This window comes from Podarcis muralis, chromosome 14, assembly GCF_964188315.1.
Source record: "Podarcis muralis chromosome 14, rPodMur119.hap1.1, whole genome shotgun sequence".
Lineage (NCBI taxonomy): Eukaryota > Metazoa > Chordata > Lepidosauria > Squamata > Lacertidae > Podarcis > Podarcis muralis.
Window position 1 is genome coordinate 18,722,904 of NC_135668.1, and position 26,263 is coordinate 18,749,166.

The following is a 26,263-nucleotide window of genomic DNA, read 5'->3' on the forward strand; positions in this document are numbered from 1 at the left end:
TCACTGCTCTGGCGAGCCAGAGCCGCACACGGAACGCCGTTTACCTTCCCGCTAGTAAGTGGTCCCTGTTTATCTACTTGCACCCAGGAGTGCTTTCGAACTGCTAGGTTGGCAGGCGCTGGGACCGAACAACAGGAGCGCACCACGCCGCGGGGATTCGAACCACCGACCTTTCGATCGGCAAGCCCTAGGCGCTGAGTCTTTTACCCACAGTGCCACCCGCGTCCCCCCCTGCACATTACTGCAGGGGAAATGAATGAAAGCCTTCAGACATGTGACTGGTCATCTCTCCAAGTTGGCAGGTTGCAACCAGGAGAGCTTCCTCATCTCTTTTAACACTGAGAACCTGCAGCCCTTCGCCCCCCACCTCCACATCAGCCTCAACCAGCATTGCCAATGGTCGGGGACGATGGGATTTGTGGTCTGCCAACATCTGAGAGCGCCACAGATTCCCTGCCCCAGCTTTAGGTTCCCCTCCATTTCCACAGAGGCAGAAGTTGTGGAAAGTTGCAGCTTCCTGCCTCTTAGAATAAGCATGGCTTTGATATGACTCTGCAGCAGGTAGCAAAGGAACAAGGGGCGTAAGGGCCAGAGGCAGAGAAAGGCAAGGAGGTTAACTGAAGAAGGGCCGTAGCAGAAGGCGCCGGGTTCAAGTCCTGCCATCTCCAATTACGGCTGGGGTGGTCCTTTGCAGGAAACCCTGAACTGCCACTGCCTGCCAGTGCAAACAGTGCTGAGCTAGATGGATCAATGGTCTGATCCAGTATAAGGAAGGATCCTAAGCTCTTAAAGGTTTTCTTTGCTGGATTTGGGGGGGGGGGGGGGCGTTTTGCAGCCATGCAACAGACAGGTAAGATTTGCAGGGCACAGCCTGACAATCTTGTCTCGGAGAAGGAGAAGACAGGAAGCGTCTGCTCCCATTTCCAGACTCTCTAACCGCCTGTTATTTACACAACCCTTCTCCATGCTGCACTGTCTTATGTCTTACCTCCCTGGCACTGGAATTTTTGGCAATAACAGGCTACCACATAAAACAAAACCATTGGTGCAGCTGCTTATATTTTATTTCAGGCTCAAGCAGAAAAGGTTTATTTAAAGTCCCTTTTCTGCCGCAGCTCATTGTAACGGGTCTCGATCACACACGTATGCACACAAACAACTCGACAACCCTCGCGCTCAGGGGTTTGTTTCTGCAAAACAGCTAGGTGGTTTGCTTTCTTCCTGGTTCCCTTTCTTTGCATTCATCTCCACCGGATGAAAGATGCGGAGCGTTATAAACAAGCAACACAGTCCTAGCCCCACAGCTCTCTGCTCGCCATAAACACCCAGCTGAACTCTGGAGGGTTGAACTGAGGCCACACTCACTGGCAGTCGTCCAGCCACACATCTCCTCCCCTCAGCCAGGCGCCGTGGTCCTGGTTCTTGTAAGCAATGAAGTGTCGGATGAGTGCAGGTTCTCTGGGCTTCAGAGGGTCAGCGTCCTTATGCGGGCTGTATCTGGAATTGCAACAGGTGGAAGGAAACGCGGTCAGCAACATGGAGAGCACCGGCCCTCAAGAGATTTCAGAGCTGCTAACATGGGGTGCTTCTATGGCCATGCTGCATATTCATTTCCAATATTTACAGACCAATGTTCACCACAGGAGGTCCCATGTCACCCCGTGACATTCCCAGACCCTCCCAGCGCCCCTGTTTTCCAGGGACAGTTCCAGATTTATAGACGCTGTCCAGGTTCTGATTTGATCCTGGAATGTCCTGCTTTTCCTTAGGACGTCCCTATTTTCATCAAAGAAATGTTGGAGGGTAAATGTTGGAGTTATGCAACCTCCCCAAGCCAAGGAGATCAGTATCTAGACAACCTTAAGGAGACATCTGAAGGCAGTCCTGTGTAGGAAAAGTTTTTTTAAAAACGTTTAATGTTTTATTATGTTTTTAAATATATTTTGGAAGCTGCCCAGAGTGGCTGGGGCAACCCAGTCAAATGGGCGGGGTATAAATATTATTATGTAAGACGTTCCTATTTTCATTGGAGAAATGTTGGAGGGTATGCATTGCTTATCCACTGAGAGGAGGCAAGAACCAGATAGGGACCCACAGAAAGATGCAGCCCACCAAGTTAGGCTACTTTCAGGTATAGTCAAATTCTACAACTGAACATCAGATGAAAAGAAAAGCCTGTCTGCTCCAAGCAAACGAGGCTTTTCTGAATAATAATAATAATAATAATAATAATAATAATAATAATTTATTATTTATATCCCACCCATTTGGCTTGGTTTCCCCAGCCACTCTGGGTGGCTTCCAACAAAATATTAAAATACAATAGTGCACCAAACATTAAAAGCTTCCCTAAACAGGGCTGCCTTCAGATGTCTTCTAAAAGTCTCGTAGTTGTTTTTCTCTTTGACATTTGGTGGGAGGGCGTTCCACAGGGCGGGTGCCACTACCAAGAAGGCCCTCTGCCTGGTTCCCTGTAACTTGGCTTCTCACAGCGAGGGAACCGCCAGAAGGCCCTCAGCACTGGACATCAGTGTCCGGGCAGAACGATGTGGGTGGAGACGCTCCTTCAGATATACTGGACTGAGGCTGTCTAGGGCTTTAAAGGTCAGCACCAACACTTTGAATTGTGTGTCAGCTGCCTTGGGCTGTAGTGAAAGGGGTTGTCCTCCGTGGATCACAATGCAGCTAGGACAAACACGATGGATTAATAGTGTTAAGTACAGATAACGCTAAAGAGTAAAGAATTCCTGACTCAGCAAGGCAGGCAGAAGAGATTTGCTCCGTTTGCTGACAGATATCCAGAAAGCCCCTTTGCTTCACTTAATAAACCAACCTCTTGAGCTAAACTGGGAAAGGGGAACCTGCAGAGTTCCAGAAAATTAACCTTATTTTGGCAGGCTTACTGCAATCAGATTGCGGACTTTGCAGCTGGGGAAAGCAATTCCCTGATTAATAGGCTTTCCTTGCCTAAGTAGAAGCTACACGCTGATGCAAATATGGAGCTGGTCCCAAATAACCTTCCCTGCTAGAAATGAGTCAGGGTAAGTGAGATGATTATCCAAATTAAGGTGAGGTGTTTCAATTTATGGACCTCAAAAGCTTAAGCTAAATGGCCTCGGTCCTGTATACCTGAAGGAGCGTCTCCACCCCCATCATTCAGCCAGGACACTGAGATCCAGCACCAAGGGCCTTCTGGTGGTTCCCTCATTGCAAGAAGTGAGGTTACAGGGAACCAGACAGAGGGCCTTCTCGGTAGTGGCGCCCACCCTGTGGAACACCCTTCCTTCAGATGTGAAGGAAATAAGCAGTTATCCTATCTTTAAAAGACATCTGAAGGCAGCCCTGTTCAGGGAAGCTTTTAATATTTAATGCTGTACTGTTTTTAACACTTGATTGGGAGCCGCCCAGAGTGGCTGGGGAAACTCAGCCAGATGGGCAGGGTATAAATAATAAATTATTATTATTATTATTATTATTATTATTATTATTATTAAGCTTTAAGCTACTGATGCGTAAGGAATCATGATGATTAGCTCAGTTGGTTAGAACGGGGTGCTGATAAGGCCAAGGTCGCAGGTTCAATCCCCACATGGGACAGTTGCATTGCAGAGGGTTGGACTAGATGATCCTCAGGGTCTCTTCCGACTCTATGATTCTGTGAATACTCTGAACCCATGACACAAAAGGGTGGAGTTGAAAAGCCAGATCTCAGGCACAGAGCATCCTCTGCATCCCGAAGGTGCCAGCTTCAATTTTAAGCATCTCTAGGTAGGGCTGTGAATGTGCCCTGCTTAAAACCCCGGAGAGCTGCTGCCAGCCAGTGTGGGAAGCAATGAGCAAAACAGACCAAAGGTCTGACTCAGAAAACAGATATGAAATATTTAGGGGGGCAGAGATATCAGCAATACATTCCAGACTTATAATAAAAAGGTAAAGGTACCCCTGCCCGTACGGGCCAGTCTTGCCAGACTCTAGGGTTGTGCGCTCATCTCACTCTATACGCCAGGAGCCAGCGCTGTCCGCAGACACTTCCGGGTCACGTGGCCAGCGTGACAAAGCTGCATCTGGCGAGCCAGCGCAGCACACGGAAACGCTGTTTACCTTCCCGCTAGCAAGCGGTCCCTATTTATCTACTTGCACCCGGGGGTGCTTTCGAACTGCTAGGTTGGCAGGCGCTGGGACCGAGCAACAGGAGCGCACCCCGCCGCCGGGATTCAAACTGCCGACCTTTCGATCGGCAAGTCCTAGGCGCTGAGGCTTTTAACCCACAGCACCACCCGCGCCACTTATAATACAAATCATTAAATGAAAACACCATCGGCATGGGTATCTTCCAGGGAGATGAGCTGCATTTCCAGCAAACCTTAGTTTGTAAAGCTGCTTTATTGTATTGTCATTTTTAGGCTGGCAGGAGGAGGGATTAACTTAACTTCTGCTTTAATAACTTAAGCAATAAAATAATACCGAGCAGAAATAACTTTTATTTTATTGATATTTTTATGGCTCTTTTGTTGATTTTATCCTTATATGTTGCACTCTGCCTTGCTGTATTTAAAAAGAATTGAAAGTGCGGAGTGTAAATTCAAAAGTAAATCAGCAGGGAGCGGTTTAACACTGAGGACTAGAAGAGAACCTGATGGCAGGGGAACAAGGTAAGGACTTAAAAAGACTGGTGTTGAATCCTGCTGGGATAAGGGAGTTGGCTGAAGGAAAGTTAACAGCAGGTCCTCACCAGGCATTTAAAGGACACGACTTTCCCCCAGAGAATCCTGGGAACTAATAAAGTACCCAGAATTCTTTGGGGGAAATCACATGTTTAAGATGTGGCTGAATGTATGTGGATCTGTTGAAAATCTCCCCCCTCCACACAGACACATACACATCCTCCAAACAATTAAAAGGTTATAACGGTTATGATCAGCATTCGTTCCCCAGCCTGAGCTGCAAAAAGAGGACTTTACTTTCCAAATAAAACCGATCAAAATCAGATTACCTCCCTGCGATCAGAGTCAGGATGGGTCTTTTGTCCTTGGCAGACGCTGGCGTCGTTTTAACTCCATTGTCAATGATCATTCCAGCCTGGAAAAGAAGGGAAGGAGGGAGGGATTCTGTCAGCCAAATCCTTATGAGGGAAATATATAAGCATGCAAACTTACATATGTATACACACGTACTTTCAATGCATTTGCTTTACACCAGCAAAAGAATTTGGAACATTGCCTGGCACAAACAGATTGTACCATCATTTTGTTTTAATGCACCTGAGGGTTTGAATGTTTACCAGCTCTCCATAATAACAAGCTATGTTAGAGCGAAGAGGTGAGGAGCTTTTGGCCCAGGGTCCAAATGTGGTCTTTCCAGGCTCTCTGTTTCCCCTTGAGACTATTCCCCAGGCCAAGCCCCCTACAAGACCTACTGTGTGCCTTTTTTAAGAAGACTGAATAATTGTTTCAGCATCTACTCGTTCCCTGTTCACCCCAAAGGCCAAACAACACAACGCATTAAATGAAGAATTTTTTCTCGGCACATCTAGTTTCACCCCCCCTCCTCCTAAACAGCCCTGGGGGCGTCCAGCTACTGGACACATGAAATACATGAATGCATTTAACACCTTGTCTAGTTTGGGTCCTGAGTACAGTACTCATTGCGTGTCACAAACCTTGGTTGCTGCTTCAACAGATCTTGGCATCTGAGAAACAGCACACGTTTGTGTGTGCATGCCTATTTAGTGAAACTTACAGACAACAACATGCAACAATCAGCTGGGAATTAAAAGAGAAAAAGGCCTCTTTATTCATCACTCTCCTCCATCTAGAGCCAAAAGTTGGAGCTAACTAAAAACAGCATTTGTAGATAAAAATGTTTGGAGTAGGGCAGGGAGACAACGTATGCTGTTGATATTATGGAAGCAGGAATGGTGGCCAATAATGGCTTGACACTGAGATTGGAAAGGGGGGAGGGAGGACAGCATTTGGAAAAAGAAGATAGGAACTTAACTTCCAATTGCATGTGTACTCACTCGATAGTTCGAATGTGCCCGATTGTTATAGAACGTCCCCATTGGAATGTGCTCAGAGTAGCCAGGGGGATACATTCCTGCAGAGAGTCCCGTCGGTACGTGATGCAAAACAAACCAAAACCCGGTTTCCTGCAAGAGAGAACACAACAGATTCAGCCTATGCCAGGCTTGGGATACGTGAGATATTAAAAACAGCGAAAAGCAGAAGCCTGCACATTGGTGGGGCGGGGCGTGTGGAGGGAACAAAGTACAACCATTCGTTTTGGGAAACACTCGTTCTGCCAGCACAAGGACTGTTACTTCTGCCAGGGAACTTGCCCCCTCCTTTCCCTGTGTGTGTCCCATGGCCTCCCCAAATCTGCACTTAAAGGTTGGGGGGGACAACCCGGAACAGTGATGGGAGAGGTAAAGGGTAAAGGGACCCCTGACCATTAGGTCCAGTCGTGGCCGACTCTGGGTTTCCGGCACTCATCTCGCTTTATTGGCCAAGGGAGACGGTGTACAGCTTCCGGGTCATGTGGCCAGCATGACTATGCCGCTTCTGGCGAACCAGAGCAGCGCACAGAAACGCCGTTTACCTTCCCGCCAGAGCGGTACCTATTTATCTACTTGCACTTTGATGTGCTTTCGAACTGGTAGGTTGGCAGGAGCAGGGACCGAGCAACGGGAGCTCACCCCGTCACAGGGATTCAAACCGCCGACCTTCTGATCGGCAAGTCCTAGGCTCAGTGGTTTAACCCACAGCGCCACCCGCGTGCCTCAGGGAGTTCCATTACACAGCCAAAAGTCCTCGCACTAATGGAATGGGTCGTTGAATGCTGCCAACTGTGCTCCGAGATCTTGCACAAGGCAGGTGGAAAAGAAATGAATCAGGATTTTGTTTCCACCCCAAACTGTATTAAGGCATTGTGCCTGCTTTTCAGAACAGCCCCAAGCAGCTTTTGTTTCAACAGGAGCCTGAAGGGTTGTAGTGGGGTGGAGGATTAGAATCCCAAGGTTATTCCAGCTAGAATCATAGAACTGTAAAGTTGGAAGGGACCCCGGGGGTCATCTAGCCGCCCAACGCCCTGCAATGTAGGAATCTCAAAATGTGGTCTCCCATCCACTTTGAAACCATACCAGACCCTGCTCAGCTCTGCAAATGTGCTAGCAGTTTTACTGCTGCACCACTAGGCAATTGTTTCCCTTTGTACTCACTTCGGATCCTGCAGCTGCACAGTTTATAAGATTGTTGTGTGGGTTGGCCAGCCAGAAGGTAGAGACTGCACTGTTGGTTAGAAGGGAAAAGACAAGTGTAAACAAAACAAAAACAAAACACACAATTCCCAAATGGAGTGTGCAGAGGGACGGGCATTACAGTCGTGCCTTGGAAGTCGAATGGAATCCGTTCCGGAAGTCCGTTTGACTTCCAAAACGTTCGGAAACCAAGGCGCGGCTTCCGATTGGCTGCAGGAAGCTCCTGCAGCCAATCGGAAGCCCAGGTAGCCCTGTACAACATTCGGGTTCCAAAGAACATTCTCAAAGCAGAACAGTCACTTCCAAGTTTGCGGCATTCGGGAGCCAAAACGTTTGAGTACCAAGGCATTCGGGATCCAAGGTACAACTGTATATTTAATCAAACCAAGCCAGGTTATATAACTGAGCAGAGATGTTTTCCTTTACAGAACAGAGTAACTTTGATCTCTCTCGCACCACTACCATCATGGAAAAGAGCCTTAGTAAAATGGCAGGACACCTGCTTTGCCTGCAGAAGGTCCGGGGTTCAATCACTGGCATCTCCAGGAGAGCTGCTGCCAGTCAGTGCAGACAGCACTGAGGCAGATGGGCCCATGTTCTGACTCAGCACAAGGCAGCTTCCTGTGTCGCTGTTACAGCATCCTTACAGTTGTCACACTTGCAACACAGCCCTGCCTTGAAAGCCTTTAGGAATCCCAGCAGGAATCTCTATGGCTATGAAACTATCCTTATTATGTTTTATGCCGTGACGAATGTTTCCACATATGAGTCAGCAAAAAAGGAAGCAAAGGAAAACCTCTAGGAAGCCCCGAGTTTGCTAGGGGTTGCCTTAAGTAAGAATCTGATTGAATTTTCGTGCTTTCATGGTACCTGAAATCCCTGAAGGATTCAAAGGTACTTGTTTGGCAAACAGCTTGACTTTCATGGTCACTTGCTTTGCCAAGTCCTGGCTGGCACTGAAATTATCTCACATATTGCCTGTTTCCCAGGATTCACATGGCTCTTAAAACATAATGCTATAAAATGTGTCTGTTTCCAGCCAAACTCCCCTTTTGAAAATAATATATCATTTTGCTCAAATCTCATACACAATCCTGCCATGAAATTGAGATATAGTTTGCACGTAACACTAAGCCAAAGCATAGCTAGGAGTGAATTTGTGAGCACAGGTACTTGCAAGGGGAAAAAAATCACACCTGCTTTGATTTGGCTTGGTGTTATATCCAAATCTGGGCTCTTGGCTTATCTTGATCCAGATAAACTACAAGGTTTGTAGCCAAGGTTTGCTCTTCTTGACTCATGGTTTGTCTAGAGCAGTGATAGCCAAACTTGCCCCTCCAGCTGTTTTGGGACTACAACTCTCATCATCCCTAGCTAGCAGGACCAGTGGTCAGGGACGATGGGAACTGTAGTCCCAAAACAGTTGGAGGCCCAAGTTTGGCCATACCTGGTCTAGAGCATGACAAACCACAAAACCAGCCATATTAACACATGGCTTAGCTCACAGCAGCAGGACTGGAGGAGGATTTTTCCTGCAGAGTGGCAGAGATTTTTCCTGCAAATATCTGGATGCTTGCAGAATTATACTTAGCCATACTTAGGCTTAATATTACTTGCAAAACAGTCCCAATAGTTTGTTAGTCTTTGTGGCTGCCAGTGTAGATCACAAAACATTTTACGTTGCAGCCCAGGGGTGGATCTACACACAGAAATAAAATGCTATAAATAAGTCAGAAATTAAATTGTTATAACAAAAGGAGAAAAACCACTATGGAAAATTGCTTAGATTTTTTTTTTCTTGCTCTCTGGGACCATCTGGTGTTACATGTTTATAATGCATTCAAAATGCTGTTTCTTGACTAATGTAGCCTAATGTACTAATGTAATGGAATCCCAGGTATGCAAGACTTTTTTCTTGCCACTGTTTACTGTGACATACGCTGTGGACATCCCCAACATTGAAACACTGGTACACCTGGGTTGCCGTGCACTAAATAATAACAGACAGCACCCTACCTTTAAGTTCTAATCTTTGATTTGAATATGAGAGATTAATTACAGCTGTTTTCAGACAACAGTATATTCCGTTTCCCTTGTGTCTATTTTCCCATTATATTCAAGCTTTTATACAATGTAAAAACCACTTCCAGGGATCTAGCGGAATATGGTGGAAGATTCGCACTCATTTCCATGTTTAATTGCTTCCAGAAAAAAATCCATGGAAGTAAAGTGACGAAAGTCAGGGAGCTATCCCAGCATACATTTCTTTCCTGCCATTTTCTTAGGAGAGCAGAAGCACACATTTGTGGAAAGAGTGGGGGAGCAGCGACGTCTAATGTCGTTTGTTGTTGTGTCACAGGTGTGAATGAAATTTAGCACAACATGCTTGTATATCGGTCAAAAAGCCACAGTTCCCTAACACAACAGGTATTGCTGTGTGAAAGGAACATTAGAAAACAGGAGAAGCGCCAGCATTATAACCAGGAAAACTAATGCAATATTCCTCTCGCTTGAGTGTATACCCAAGTCTCTCCCCACGGAGACTTGAAGGACTAAAAATGCTTCATTTTGGCTGTGATTATCGGGGGGGGGGGAGAGGGAGAGAGAGAGAGAGAGAGAGAGAGAGAGAGAGAGAGAGAGAGAGAGATGCACAGTGGAAATTTAGGTGATTTCTCTTTTCAAGCAAGGTATAGCCAGGACAGATCCTGAAGCTGAGGCTCCAATACTTTGGCCACCTCATGAGAAGAGAAGACTCCCTGGAAAAGACCCTGATGTTGGGAAAGATGGAGGGCACAAGGAGAAGGGGACGACAGAGGACGAGATGGTTGGAGAGTGTTCTTGAAGCTACGAACATGAGTTTGACCAAACTGCGGGAGGCAGTGGAAGACAGGAGGGCCTGGCGTGCTCTGGTCCATGGGGTCACGAAGAGTCGGACATGACTAAATGACTAAACAACAACAATAGGCATAAGAAGCTCCCCAATGGGCTGTAATGGTTCACTAAGATACACCAGGCAAATCAGTTCTGTAAGCCAAAGGAAATTAGAAGTTTGTTTTTTGACTCACTTGCAGTCCTGTCTAGGTTTGGGGATGTATCCTGGGTAAGCTCCTTCTGTGATCGTCTTGCACATCCTTGTGTCTCGGTCAGAGGGCAGCAACGTACTGGGTTTCACCAAGAGTCCAAGGCAGTGATCAAAAGTATTGCGTACCTCAGGGCCATCTTCAGTAAAAAAGCAGTGTCCCAGTGTGTCGTATCCAACAACATCCTTGACCTGTGGATATAAAAAAGGGAGAGGGCATGGATACAAGGCTGGTCTTCCTAGATGCTCAGAACAGCACCTTGCCTGGACGTAATTGTGAGGCTCATGGCATTAATGATGTTCAACTTAAAAACAACCTGTGAAACAATGCTGAGAGTATCTAATGCAGGGGCCCATGGGCAGGATGCGGCCCAATCACCTTCTCAACAGAGCAAGTGTGATGTAGTGGTTAAGAGCGGTAGACTCGTAATCTGGTGAACTAGGTTCGCTTCCTGCTCCTCCACATGCAGCTGCTGGGTGACCTTGGGCCAGTCACACTTCTCTGAAGTCTCTCAGCCCCACTCACCTCACAGAGTGTTTGTTGTGGGGGAGGAAGGGAAAGGAGAATGTTAGCTGCTTTGAGACTCCTTCAGGTAGTGATAAAGCGGGATATCAAATCCAAACTCTTCTTCCTCTTCTTCAATCTGGCCCACGGACAGTCTGGGAATCAGCATGTTTTTACATGGGTAAATGAGAGTTATTGTATTTTAATATTCTGTTGGAAGCCGCCCAAAGCGGCTGGGGATACCCAGCCAAATGGACGGGGTATAAATAATAAATTATTATTAATATTAATAATAATAATTATTAATATTATCAGTACAATGTGTGATTTTATTTAAAATGCATCTCTGGGTTATTTGTGGGGCATAGGAATTCATTCATTTCCCCCCCCACCCCCACCCCAAAAATATAGTCCGGCCCACTACATGGTCTGAGGGATGGTGGACTGGCCCACGGCTGAAAAAGGTTGCTGCCCCTGATCTAATGGGACAGGATCGCGGGAAGTTGCCTTATACTGGGTCACATCCAAACTATGCATTAACAACACTTTTAACAGTCATGGCTTCTCTCCCTAGGAATCCTGGGAACTGTAGCTTGCCTGAGCCACAATTCTCAACACCTTAACAAACTACACTTCCCAGGATTCTTTGGGGAGGGGACCATGTTGTGGAAGCAACCTTTGTGGATCCAGCCTTTGAGCATCTACTCTGGCTTCCAGCGGCTTGGCCAATGTCTCCTTATCACCTGCAAGCTGATCCTTTTTAACTCAGTGTCCCAGGGATGGAGCCTGAGGACCTTCTGCATGCAATGGACGTCCCTGAGATAAAAGGAACCCTGAAAAAGGAAATGAGGTACCATCTATAGCTCGTCTACATTACGGTTTGGACACATTTCTTCTTAAACCAGTTTAAAGCTAAAAACAGAGGCAAGTCTTATTTCCATCAGAGATGAAGGCGGCATGATTCAGATCAGCTGATGATGATTCAGATCAGTGTACCGTTCCATTGTAGGAGTGCATCACGCTCATTTCGAAGGGGTTGACACACACAAGGGTTTTCTTGCATCTGCATGTTGTTGGCTGGTGCCAAGTGTGTCCCTGAGCATGTACTAAGAGCCCTTCATTGACTTCATCGCCACTGTAATCAGGAATCCACATTGCAACATGTGAAAACCACGTCTGAGAAGAGCATCAGTGTTATGTACTGAGTTGAATAGGATCCAAAAGGCAACAGTCTAATTGGTCCTAGAACAATAGGATTCAGAATGCAGCAGTCTGATTGGTCCACAGGAGCCACCCAATCCAGCTCCAGGTGGATGGGAATCCGCAACCTGATTGGCCTACAGGAGAATCCCGGAATTAGCCAATCTCGTGGGGCCCATTGTGTAAGTAATGTACGGTATATAAGGCAGACATTCTGGGGGAACTTCTGTTCCTCCTCACCACTATGAGCTGAATAAAGAACATGAAATCCACTCTCGACTCCGAGTAAATTTCAATCAGGATGCCCCTAGATTTGCTGGGAATATATATATATTTAAATCACTTTCTGTGCATGCACATATAAGCTGGCATGGCTTTAAATCAGAGGGTTTATAAATGCTGGACTCCTAAATTCAGGGGCGGACTTCATATGGCATTTGTCCTTTCCAGCAAAGGAGCATCGTCAATCTCAAACTGAATTAATGACACCAGATGCAAGCATTGCCACAGCTAGCGGGCCCTCATGCGTATTCCTCAGAGTATTATCCACCATAAATCTATAGAGTATGCCAATAGTTTCTGGCATGACATACTCCCTGCGTTCATCCAGCCCCCTCCACAACAAGCCTTGGTATAAATCAGGCCAGAATTTAATGTTGTGGCTCAGCAGATTGTAACACACACATTTGCAAAGTAATGAGGAAAGCAGGATGTGGTGGGCTTTTAATGCACTGCTGCTGGCGAGAGTAATATTTCAGATGTTTTTACATGCAAAAGGTGGCATGAGCCCAAGCCTATCTAGATTTGCTCCACTAGCAGAGGATGCAATTATGTAAGATCATTTAAATACAAGATTAGCTAGTCCCTTACAGTCTCTGCAATCCAGATAGTCGCAGACAAACTAAGGGGTGGGCAGAGATCCACATCTTTTCAATGCATCTTATGGCTGAAATGCTGACTATATAATTATTATATCGTTTCTGCTGCAATAATTTTGTCAGCGCTTTCGCATCCAAATCCCTAAACTGTTTTACTTGGAGAACAGCCCTGGTGGAACCGGTTCCCCAAGTACGAGCGGTGATTCTATATGCATTTGCACAAGATCCCTATGTAAGTACTGTTTTACTCAGGAGTAATCCCAACCGAGTCCAATGAGGCTTACTCCCACAAATGTAGTGTTATCCTCTGCCGGCAGTTAGATACACACAGGTGTAAAAAGAAAGAGTGAGAAAGTGGTATGCAAGGAGGTCAAATGACAACGAAATGCAAAAAGAACAGGCTGTGCACATCCAATCACATCTCAAAATGGATGTAAAATAAGAGCAGCGACCAGAAAATCCCTAGAGGTAGCTGCTTTCTTCATTCCTATCAACTTGACCATGTTTCCTTCCCCATTGCTTGCTTTTTGGCTGTGGAAGTGCCGAGGAAGGAACGTGGCTCCTGACCAGAATATCTTTGAACTAAATATAATTTTGCTCCTTGGAAAAGGGCAAAAATGAGAAGCTGGACGCTTCCAAATCCTCTAAAACCGACCCGCCCATTTGAGCCACTGCAATGTCACACTCTGAATATTTGAGTTGGCGGTGGCAGCAGCACCATGGAAAAAAATCAATCTGTGCAGGATCAGGGCTTAAAATTAGACTCGTGATGAGGGTTTGGATTGGCCCATGTTAATCAGCACTGCGGCCACTGCAGAAGAAGTATTTACGGTACCATAACCAGGATGCATGGGACACGGGTGGCCCTGTGGGTTAAACAACAGAGCCTAGGACTTCCCGATCAGAAGGTCGGCAGTTCGAATCCCCGCGACGGGGTGAGCTCCCATTGCTCGGTCCCTGCTCCTGCCAACCTAGCAGTTCGAAAGCACGTCAAAGTGCAAGTAGATAAATAGGTACCACTCCGGCGGGAAGGTAAACGGCGTTTCCGTGCTCTGCTCTGGTTCGCCAGAAGCGGCTTAGTCATGCTGGCCACATGACCTGGAAGCTGTACGCCGGCTCCCTCAGCCAATAAAGTGAGATGAGCGCCGCAATCCCAGAATCGGTCACGACTGGACCTAATGGTCAGGGGTCCCTTTACCTTTACCTTTAACCAGGATGCTTTCTACCACTTAACAGGCCTCTGGCCATCCTTGCTTTGCAGTTAATACGTCCGTTAGGTTCCTTGCTCATCTGACATGCTACTCTCCCCATGTGGCTACAAATCGGAAAGCAGTTGTAGTAACAGGAACAGGAACATAGACTCTGATCTATGGCAAATTAATATATGCTAATCTAAGAAGAACCCTCTCTCCTAACACTAGAATCTGCAGACATGCAAGCTTGGAAGATTCAGGACAGACAAAGGGAAAGACTTCTGAATGCAGCACACATTTAAACTTTGGAACTCCTTGCCACAAGAGGCAGCGGTAGCCACCAAGGTGGATGGCTTTAAAAGAGGATTAGACAAATCCATAGAGGAGAAGCCTGTCCCATCATTGCTGTCCTTTGCCTCCACGGTTTAAGCAAGCCTATCCAGAAATGTAGAATATTTATGTTTGATTTTAGCATTTGTTGATTTTAATTTTAAAAAACTGATAATTTCATTGTTTCATTTCCTTTGTAAACCGCTTTGTGCGGCACGCGGTATTTAATTTTTATGAAATAAATAATAAAAAGGTAGAAGGAAACGCAGCTAAAATCCCTGTAGCAGGGGGTTGTTATTGTTTTAAAAAAACCTGAATATGAATCAAGCCATCATCATTAAAAAACACAGATAAAAATCAATAAAACTTTTAAAACAATTATAGCTGCCCACTTTACATGTCTGGATAGGCTTGCGAAAACAAGAAAGTTCCCAGCTGCCTCTAAAATATTATTGCTATTTTTATTTCTTACCCTACAGGTCTGAGGGTTGATCACAACAGGTAAAAGAATCAAATATTAAAAACAATTAAAACAGATTTCAATCAAGAGAACAGGGTGAGTTCTAAACAAAAAACCAGGGTAAAGAGAATATGGTAAAGAGGAGTGTCTCCAGCATGTTATGAAAACTATGAGGAAAGTTCCAGAAACACCTGTTTGAGGGAGGAATTCCACAGTTCAGGGACTGCTACTCTCTAGGGCAATGCCATCTCCTGGGATGCCGCCACCCCAAACTTCAGAGGGCAATGGGGCTACAAGGAACCAAGAGGGCAAGGGTTTCCTGCCTAATTTCAAGAGGCAGGGAGTTCCAAAGCACGGCTGCTGCCACACTACAGGATCGACGCCTTACAAATAATAATTAAGAATAATTTATTATTTATACCCCACGCTCCTGGCTGGGTTTCCCCAGCCACTCTGGGCGGCTCCCAACAGAATATTAAAACATGATAAACCACCAAACATTAAAAACTTCCCTAAACAGGGCTGTCTTCAGATGTCTTCTAAAAGTCAGATAGTTGTTTATTTCCTTGACATCTGATGGGAGGGTGTTCCATGGGGTGGGTGCCACTACTGAGAAGGCCCTCTGCCTGGTTCCCTGTAACCTCACTTCTTGCAGTCAGTGAACTGCCAGAAGGCCCTCGGCGCTGGACCTCAGTGTCCGGGCTAAATGATGGGTGTGGAGACGCTCCTTCAGGTATACTGGGCCAAGGCCATTTAGGGCTTTAAAGGTTAGCACCAACACTCTGAATTGTGCTCGGAAATGTACTGGGAGCCGATGTAGGTCTTTCAGGACCGGTGTTATATGTTCTCGGCGGTCACTCCCTTTGCAAATTCAGTTGCAAAGGCCAGCCTAAAAAATACGGCTTTCAAAAGATGTCTGAAAAAACTGGTAGGAGGTTTTGCAGGGCAAGGCCTGCCAAAAGGAAAGCTTAGCTCAGGGGTCAGCAACCTTTTTCAGCTGTGGGCCGGATCCACCGTCCCTCAGACCATGTGGTGGGCTGGACTATATTTTTTTGGGTGGGGGGAATGAACGAATTCCTATGCCCCACAAATAACCCAGAGATGCATTTTAAATAAAAGGACACATTCTACTCATGTAAAAATACGCTGATTCCTGGACTGTCCGCAGGCTGGAGTGACAAGGCGATTGGGCTGGATCTGGCCCCCGGGCCTTAGTTTGCCTACCCCTGGGCTTAGCCCCTAGTGAGGGCCAGCCATACCTCAGGGACACATCACACCACCTGAAGTGCCCCATCAGAGCATCTCAATGATTGTTTTGGTGCATTAGGAATCAGCCCTTCTGGTACTTTGGCCCCAAGTTATTGAAGTTATTTTGCACCTAGGTAGACCTGCAGACCAGCAGCACCAACAGTTTGAATTGTGCTGGAAGGGATGGTGAACGAATCACAAGCTTCTTACCAGCAGACCATTGGAGCCATGGATGGTGACACAGCGAGAAAAGGCATGGTGGATGGAGATATCTTTCACGTAGGTAGGAGGGTGGTAGCCGCCCTTCTCATCCACATCTCCAGACATGTGGAAGTGGATTGGGTAGTGTCCCAGTGACTGCTGGCCCATGTGCTTCAGTTCAATTCCTTCCATGTGGACAGCCTTAAATCCAAGGCCAAGCTAGAGAACAACACACACAAACACATCATCATCATCATCATCATCATCATCAATCGGCGGGTTTGAAACTTGTGCAAGACGCTTTCAGGGTTGTTGTTTTTGTTTCTCAAACAAGTGTGATCCAGCGCTTTTAAAGCCACATCTGCACTATACATTTAAAGTGGTATCAAACCCCTTTAAGCACTCATGGCTTCCTCCAAAGAATTCTGGGAAGCGTAGTTGTTAAAGCTACTGACAGTTATTAGGAGACCCATTGAAACTAATGGATCTTGAGTAGAACACTGGATGCAATCCAATAAGGACATAGGAAACTGCCTTATACTGAATCAGACCATCTAGCTGTCAGCCTACACTCGAGTAGGACCCTGGCAGAGACACATGCCCGACGGGCATGTTCTCTCCCTCCTGGTCGATTGTTTGGGAGCTTCAAAAGCTTTCTTCTGCCCGAACATCACAACAGACATCGGCACACTTAGGGATCCGCAGAGTCTTCACAGTTCGCGGGACAGAACTCAGCATTTTGGCTAATCTACTTTATTTACATATAAACACACATGGAGCACTGCAACATGGCTCCCTCTCTCTCTCTAGCATCAGACAGCAAAGAGAAAAAGAACAAAGGACAATAGTCCCACTTCAAGGAACACAGTAACACAAACATCCTACCTCCGTCACTTCCCACTTTGTGGAGTCAAAACATCCACCATCATGTGATAGACAACAATCCCATGACTGCAATCACGGAGCAGGAATTCTAACACTAGCTCAGTACTGGGTCCATCTAGCTGATGTACTGTCTATATTGACAGGCAGGAGCCCTTGGGGATTTCAGACCAGGAATTCAACCTACAACCTTCTGCATGCAAAGCAGACGCTCTACCACTGAGCTTTCCCCCCAAACTTTATATTTTTTTGCTTTGTAGAATTGTTTGCTATCATTTTGTACACAGCTTAGGAGACTGCTCTTTGGTACAAAAGGGCACATGAGTATAGGAGCTGCATAAATAAATTCTCATCTTGAAAAGTGTTGCACTTTAAATGCACATAGATCTATTGGCATGACTGTGCCCACGCTCCATAAAATTTCTGCCGCCGACATAAAGTCTGAGATTGGATATGTTAGATACAAGTGCTCAATGTCTTGTCAGATTCCCCCGGCCACATGGAAGAAACGTCCCAGCGCAGGGGTGGGAAAAAACCAGCAAAACATAGACACCAAGCGATACCTTGATATGGCCTCCAAAAGTGTCAAAATCAAAGAAGGAACACAGATCACTGTTGTAATTGTAGCATTCCTTGGCCATCTCTCCCATCACGAGAACGTTGCGACTTAGCAAGCCTACTTCTGCTCTCATGTCCACTCCATCGATCACCTCTCCCGTGTGAAGGTAGTTTGCTTTCCCTAAAGGGGCAGGAAACGAAAATTCGCCATTAACAAATCCATTCTCTAACTTCTATTTATTTCAATTTCATTTTTTTTAAATTCCACAGGATTTATATACTGTTTAATTGCCATATGACCACAAAGCAGTCAGCAAACATAACAAAGCAATGAAATTATCAGCAGAATAGGCACCCGCCAGATCAATAGCCCTTTGATTTGCTGGCAACTGGATTCCATACTTCCAAGTTTGACTGTTCCAGCTATTCCAATGTGATGCCACAGAACAGGGGCCAGCAAACTTTTTCAGCAGGGGGCCAGTCCACTGTCCTTCAGACCTAGTGGGGGGCTAGACTATATTTTTTTTTGGGGGGGTGAACGAATTCCTATGCCCCACAAATAACCCAGAGATGCATTTTAAATAAAAGCACACATTCTACTCATGTAAAAACATGCTGATCCGTACATGGGCTGTATTTAGAAGGCGATTGGGCCAGATCCGGCCCCCAGGCCTTAGTTTGCCTACCTATACCACAGAACTTTGGGGTTTTTTACAGCTTACATGTACTGCTAGGAACCTTATGTCATTTCAAAAATTGGTCCAGCTGATGATAGGAGGCTGTTTTGTACAGAGTCAGACCACTGTCCCTCTCGTTCAGCATCCTCTGTATCAGGGATGAGTCAACCTGTGGCCTTCCAGGTGTTCCTGAACACCTATCAGCCCCAAACAGCTTAGCCAAAGTTCAGAGATAATGGGAGTTGTAGTCCAGGAACAGATGGAGGACAGGGACTACCCACTAGTCTGCACTGAACAGCAGCAGCTCTTTGGGGTTTTCTGGAAGATGTCTCTTCCAGCCCTACCTGGAGATGCCAGTGATGGAAGCCTTCCGCATACAGAGCAAGTGTCCTACTGCTGGGCTATTATGGTTTTATAAAGGTAAAGGGACCCCTGACCATTAAGTCCAGTTGTGGCCGACTCTGGGGTTGCGGTGCTCATCTAGCTTTATTGGCCAAGGGAGCCGGAGTACAGCTTCCGGGTCATGTGGCCAGCATGACTAAGCCGCTTCTGGTGAACCAGAGCAGCGCACGGAAACACTGTTTAACTTCCTGCCGGAGTGGTACCTATTTATCTACTTGCACTGGTGTGCTTTTCAACTGCTAGGTTGGCAGGAGCTGGGACCGAGCAATGGGAGCTCACCCTGCGTTGCAAATTGCCCAGAATGGGTGGAGCAACCCAGTCAGATGGGCAGCATATACAGAAATCATCCTCACCACAACCACTACGAATGTTCACTGCAAAGTAAGTGAATTAATTTACAAGTGTACACACATAGGATTGCAGCTTACATATTGCAGTTCATACACAAGCACACACACACACACACACACACACACACACACACACACACATGATTCTTTCCTGCTTCTTCCCCTCACCCTCTACAAACCAGAGAAGGCTTTTTAAACTTATCCCTCCTCCATATGTCACTGTGTCTTTTACACACAGACACACCATGTCTTCCCTGATTCAGCTGTTTTGCAATGGGGGGGGGGGGGGAGGAAGGAAGCAGGAAGAGATTATCTTACTGCCCACATTCTGAACTGGTCCAGTAAAAACAAGCAATACACTCATTAAATAAATGCTGCGCTCAAAGAGCATATATGTTTTACACTTGCAGATATTTTCTTTCGGGAGAGGCGCGCACACTCAACATTTATAACTGGAAACAAATGCCAAAAGCTCAGAAATAGCCAAGTCAGAATTGTTCCTTGCAAAGAAGATATAGGAGAAGGGTTATCTGCTTTAAAACAAGAAAACAGGCAGAATGCCCATCATTTTTACGAGGAGGAATGAATATTTCAATGTGCCTGGAAGCTGCTATGCAGCTCTCAGGGCCTGCCATTCAGTGGCAGGGATGCGGGTGGCGCTGTGGTCTAAACCACTGAGCCTCTTGGGCTTGCCGATCGTAAGGCCGACAGTTCGAATCCGTGCGACGGGGGTGGGCTCCCGTTGCTTTGTCTCAGCTCCTGCCAACCTAGCAGTTTGAAAGCATACCAGATAAATAGGTACCACTGTGGTGGGAAGGTAAGCAGTGTTTTCATGCGCTCCGGCTTCCATTATGGTGTTTCGTTGCACCAGAAGCTGTTTAGTCATGCTGGACATATGAAAATAAATGCTGTCGGTGGGTTAAATCGCATTAAGATAAATTATGGAACAAAATCTGAGAAAGAGGGAAAGGACTTGCTGAAACAACTAATTGAATTAGAATACAAAAAAGGGAGGTGTGAGGAAGTAAATGAAACAAGTAAATGAAAGATAAAGATATGAAAATACTGTTTGTTTTGAAATGTTTTTGTTTTTTCTCTTTTATTGCTTTGTTGTACTGTTTTTTCTTTTTTCTCTTTTTTTAGTATTGTATTTTCTTTTATTTTTGAAGTATTGTAAAAAAAATTTATTGTCTGATTCTCTTTTTTCTGTAATTGTTAAACCTTAATAAATATTTAAAAAAAAAAAGAAAAAGGAAAAAAAAGAAATGCTGTCGGTGGACAAATGCTGGCTCCCTTGGCCTGAAAGTGGAGATGAGCTCTGCACCCCATAGTCAAATTCGACTGGACTGAACTGCCCAGGAGTCCTTTATCTTTACCTTTTCACCATTCAGTGGCAGCCCACTGCAGAATCGCCATCAGTGAGAGGTGATGAGCTTCAGCACATGGTTTTGCCCTAGCTGCAACCATGTCCATGGGCTCAGTGTTTTTAGTCCTCCATCACAGAACAAGGGTGGGTGTTGTAGCCCCGTCTGCGTTCCATTGCCAAGCAAGCAGGGGCTAGGGGTCTCTGAGGAACTCTTGCCTGAGAGCAGAACCCACACACAAAGTCTCACAGTCCAGAGGTCAGGGAGTCCAGATGATCACAGACTCGAGGGTCCAGATAGGAAGCAGGAAGGTATGAACCAGGAACTACAAGCATTCTTTGCAGCATCTGACTGCTGTTGAGAGCTCTGTTTAAGAAGGCTGAAGCCAGCTGGTTCTCATCAGTGCCTTCTCCTCTTGTGTCCTTGAAGGCTGATCAGCTGCAGGTGGAGTCACTCCCCCTCCAGGCTGCTGTTCAGCAGGCGAAAGTGAATCCTGGCCCATGGCAGTGGGGAAACTCTGGCCAGTGAGCCAATTTTTGAGTACCAGCCATTTCCCCCAAACCATGCCCATCTGTCATCAGTTGACACCATTGCCAAACTCTTCCCTTCAGGGAAAGAGCTGGAAAAGCAGAGAGCAGGGCTGAACTGTCCGCTTATCCTGCCTGGTCTTACTTTGCCAGGGCATTTCTTGTGAGGAACACACTGGTGAAGCAGACCCCACAACCCCACCACCACCTCACAGGTCAACTTTGGAAGGAGGACAGGACTTCCCAGCTATCGGTCAGTGGATACCACCAGATGATTGACATGTAGGTGGCCCCACCCACCTGCCAAGTTTGCCCACCACACTCCCGGAGCCGAAACTGTTCTTCACTCCTGCCACAGAGGACAATATTCACTTATAGAGGAAACCTAACAATGGCTGCACTTGAAGGACACTACCGAGTGAGGACCAAACCTGTTCCATCTCCCAGGTGGCTCCAACTTGAGACTCAAGCCTGCCACTTAACCTGTGCTGGCCCACTGTGGTTCCGAATTCTCAAGCCACAGTAGGAGGGAACCAAACAGGTGCCCAGAAGTCACTCTCCATGTGCACAAAGACACTCGCTGCAAATTGCCGTCGTAGCAGAACGGATGCCGGCTCCACATCTTGGCTACAACATGCCTTCGTGTCCCACAAGGAGGGCAGAGGGAGCTTTGCGATGCAGTTTTCAATGAACGGAGAAGGTGGTATCATTTGATCCTGCTGCGGCTGTTGTTTGCTGAAGCAGATCTGAGCGCAAGGTGTTATCAGATGGAGACCTGGTGGAGCCAGAAAGGGGAGATCCCTGCAAAACTTCATACGGAACTTTGATAAGGAGGGCAAAAGAATTCATCTGTGTCCAGTGGTGCAGATAGTAAATAAAAGTGAGCTTTTCTCCTCTGTAGCTGTTGCTGCTGTCCATCCATTTTCTGCTGCGGCACCTAGAAGATGGCCTCCCTCGATCCCCAATATCTGCAAGGCCTCATCTCTCTCCCCTTTCAAAAAAACCCCCACATTCTATAAAACATACCATTTCCTCCAGCCAGCTCAAGTTTTATTATGTGCATACGGTCCACAGACAAAAAGCCTACAAAATTAACTGGAGGGACATACGTGCTTCAAATAATTGGCTATTTGCTCAGGGCGATTATAGAGAAATACGTTTTCTGCTGTCAGTTTGCTATGTGTTTTAATCGCAGCAGCGAACAGATTTAGCTATTTTTCACCCTCTGACATAAAGGCCTGGAATCTGCAAATAGAACTGGCATAAAAACCAGAAGACATTCCTGGGTAAGGTTCAAGCGGTGGACAAACAATCACTTAACGTAACCCATTGCAGAAGTTGCATTATTCAATTCAAGTGGTCTCTCTCTCTCTCTCCACCCCCCATTTCTAACATTTTTTAAATCTCCCACAAGCTCTGACTTATTCTCGATCTTGTCTTGCTGGACAGATGATTTTTATATGGCAGGCCTTCAGATTTAGAATGCTTTCCATGTTTACGCGCCCTGGGATTCTTTGCAACTGTTTTGCATTTTAAGTGCTTTGGAGTGGTGCAGATGCATTGAAGCAATGTGGTTGCAGATGGGAGAGAAATTCGGGTCTGTTCATCTTTGAAGGCAATTCTAACTTAATTCACACTTTTCCAAAAGGCAATATGCAAAGTGAAACGCATCCATCCTTCAAAGTTCACACTCCTCTAAATTTTCCAGTGCATTTCTGAAGTCAGGTAACATGTGCAGAAATGGATACACTAGGTTAAATTGTGCATAAAAATGCATATATTACTGCAAAACATGCAAAAACGCATTATATTAGGGGGAATTGCTTTGCAAAAAATGTGCATATTAGGCAAAACTGCATACAAACATGGTGGATTGGGGAAAATTTGTGCTGAAATGCAGGTTTCAAACTAATATGGAAATGTGGAGCACTGAAAACTGTGGAGATTGGAAAAATGAGGAATGGAGTGAAACCAGAATTGGTAAGATTCAGCTATCCCTAGGCATGGGGCAAGCTTCCCAAAATAAATGTCTTGGTGATGCTTTTGTTGTTGTTGTTTAGTCATTTAGTTGTGTCCGACTCTTCGTGACCCCATGGACCAGAGCACGCCAGGCACTTCTGTCTTCCACTGCCTCCCGCAGTTTGGTCAAACTCATGCTGGTAGCTTCAAGAACACTATGCAACCATCTTGTCCTCTGTCGTCCCCTTCTCCTTGTGCCCTCCATCTTTCCCAACATCAGGGTCTTTTCCAGGGAGTCTTCTCTTCTCATGAGGTGGCCAAAGTATTGGAGTCTCAGCTTCAGGATCTGTCCTTCCAGTGAGCACTCAGGGCTGATTTCCTTCAGAATGGATAGGTTTGATCTTCTTGCAGTCCATAGGACTCTCAAGAGTCTCCTCCAGCACCATAATTCAAAAGCATCAATTCTTCGGCGATCAGCCTTCTTTATGGTCCAGCTCTCACTTCCATACAACACTACTGGGAAAACCATAGCTTTAACTATACGGACCTTTGTTGGCAAGGTGATGTCTCTGCTTTTTAAGATGCTGTCTAGGTTTGTCATTGCTTTTCTCCCAAGAAGCAGGCATCTCTTAATTTCGTGGCCGCTGTCACCATCTGCAGTGATCTACAAAACTCTTTTCATGAAAGGTACACGTGCCTGGGCTTTAGAATAATAAGATCTCAGGCTTGCATGGGCTTGGGTTTTATTTAACACCTGCAGAGACATGCTAAGAATGCTAAATGCCAACAAGAATGTTGAATATGCACTAAGAGAGTTCTATATATAACTAACACGCTGAGTGTTTGTTTTCATGTTGTGCTTTTGCTGACTCGGGAGAGATTCAAGATAAGGAAATGGGTCTCAGGTGGTTGCTGTCCTCCACTGCCCTCTCCTTAAGGAGTATTGATACCACATTCACCCCAGACAATAGCTATAAGTTGGGTTCCTGGAATGCTTGATGGCAAAACAAACACACCAAGCATGTCCATTTCTGCAGGAGGTTAATTTGGCAATTTATACCACCAGCAGAGAAACTTTTCAAAACCAAAAAAAATTACAAACACCAAATTCAAAATCCACATTCATTTTCTAACATAAGCCTATTACATAGATTACCTAAATTAAAATACAGTGGTACCTCGGGTTAAGAACTTAATTCGTTCTGGAGGTCTGTTCTTTTTTTTTAAAAAAAAAAATTATTGTTAAAATAATTCAACATTAATACACATACAAACATACATTTCATACAACATACCTACATACATACAACATACCTACAACATACCTACACTCAATCCCACAGATTGGAAGTCTAACACAAAGGGTGAGGGGTGGTGGATGGTGATGGGAATTATCTGTGGTTCTGGAGGTCTGTTCTTAACCTGAAACTGTTCTTAACCTGAAGCACCACTTTAGCTAATGGGGCCTCCAAATGCCACCGCACCGCCGCTGTGCGATTTCTGTTCTCATCCTGAAGCAAAGTTCTTAACCTGAGGCACTATTTCTGAGTTAGCGGAGTCTGTAACCTGAAGCGTCTGTAACCTGAAGTGTCTGTAACCCGAGGTACCCCTGTATATCTAATTGCTCTAGGCAATTGTTCTAGAGCCTAGAGAAACTAGAAATTTGTGTGACACACACACAAAAATAGCCAAGAACCAGGCTGGGATGTTCAATAGGACTGTCCAGACACAACCCAATAATGACTTGTGTTTCCCTCTCCTTCCTCTTCTGGGTCTTGCATTCACCTTTCTTCGTTTCCCTGCTCTTAAAACACCTATTGCCTCCCACTTCAATCCTATACATCCCCCTTCCTCCTCCTCCTCCTTTGCCCTTACTCAATATTTGCCATGAAAACCCCAGGATTTTCCCACCAGAATAAACGACGCAGAATCAAATGAAATTCTTACTCAGGAACCGGTTCTTGGCATTCTGTCAAATTTACAGCGTTTGCATTACTCACAGCTGAGCAAATTTGCTCCCACAAATTGTCAGGATGTCCCCTTGACTCGGCCAGTTTTAAGAGAGGATTAGTCAAATTCACGGAGGGCAACGCTATCATTCATCGCTAGACATGACGGCTGTTTGTACTACCTCTGTTGTCACAGGCAGGTTGCCTCTGAATATCAGTTTGCTGGGAATCGTAAGTGAAGAGAAGGCTTTCGCACTCAGGCCTCGCTTGTGGGCTTCCCAGATATATGGTAGCCCATGTCAGCAGTGCTGCTTTTGCCGATTTCCCTTAAAAATAGTTCAAAAACGGCTTTTTTTGCAATATTGCCAAAAAGGCTCCACAACTTTTCTGCCCGGATTTTCACCATTTGAAATATGGCAACCCTACCATAGTCACCAGGGATGCGGGTGGCGCTGGGGGTTAAACCACAGAGCCTAGGACTTGCCGATCAGAAGGTCGGCGGTTCGAATCCCCGCAACGGGGTGAACTCCCGTTGTTCAGTCCCAGCTCCTGCCAACCTAACAGTTCAAAAGCATGTCAAAGTGCAAGTAGATAAATAGGTACCGCTCTGGCGGGAAGGTAAACGGCGTTTCCGTGCGTTGCTCTGGTTCGCCAGAAGCGGCTTAGTCATGCTGGCCACATGACCCGGAAGCTGTACACCGGCTCCCTCAGCCAGTAAAGCAAGATGAGCGCAGCAACCCCAGAGTCGGCCACGACTGGACCTAATAGTCAGAGGTCCGTTTACCTTTACCATAGGCACCTGACCAGTGTGAGAACAGGATGCTCAATGAGATGGTCCTTTGGTTTGATCCAGCAGCGCTCTTATTTTTGTACAATGAGAGGAATCTGGAGTGGGTGTTGTAATGTGGATAACTAGGTACGCATAGTCCCCTTATTGCAGGGGACCTAAATTACCTTGGAACTTCTCCCCATAGAAACTCCACACCATGCCTATTAAAGGGTCTGGTCCATGTTGCTTTGCTATGGGGAGCAAAATACATCTGTGGCATAGATCAGGGCTTTCTAGGTGGTTGCAATACAGTGTCCCTGATGAGTTTTCTATATGTAGCTCATTTCTGGCTTTTAGAAAACAGCAGTGTGTTGGAAATCTCAAGATCATTGGATGGAAGAATGTTTTTGACTAAAACTGCTTTTAGATTTTATTTTATAATTGTTTTTAGAATGTTTCTGCTTTGTTTGCCACCCT

The 26,263-nt window shown here is 45.9% G+C and overlaps 1 protein-coding gene across 3 annotated transcripts in view; it reads right to left on the bottom strand.

Annotated features, from left to right (window-relative positions):
* CEMIP (cell migration inducing hyaluronidase 1) overlaps positions 1 to 26,263 on the bottom strand; it is a 170,641-nt gene that overhangs the window by 19,121 nt on the left and 125,257 nt on the right. For all 3 annotated transcript variants that reach the window (XM_028705289.2, XM_028705288.2, XM_077918870.1), the window contains exons 12-18: positions 17,795 to 17,970; positions 16,359 to 16,568; positions 10,321 to 10,526; positions 7,217 to 7,286; positions 6,020 to 6,148; positions 4,994 to 5,079; positions 1,366 to 1,497 (exon numbers count right to left, since the gene is read on the bottom strand). In XM_028705289.2, coding sequence (XP_028561122.2) covers positions 1,366 to 1,497; positions 4,994 to 5,079; positions 6,020 to 6,148; positions 7,217 to 7,286; positions 10,321 to 10,526; positions 16,359 to 16,568; positions 17,795 to 17,970 — 1,009 coding nt within the window. The remainder of the gene's footprint in view (positions 1 to 1,365; positions 1,498 to 4,993; positions 5,080 to 6,019; positions 6,149 to 7,216; positions 7,287 to 10,320; positions 10,527 to 16,358; positions 16,569 to 17,794; positions 17,971 to 26,263) is intronic.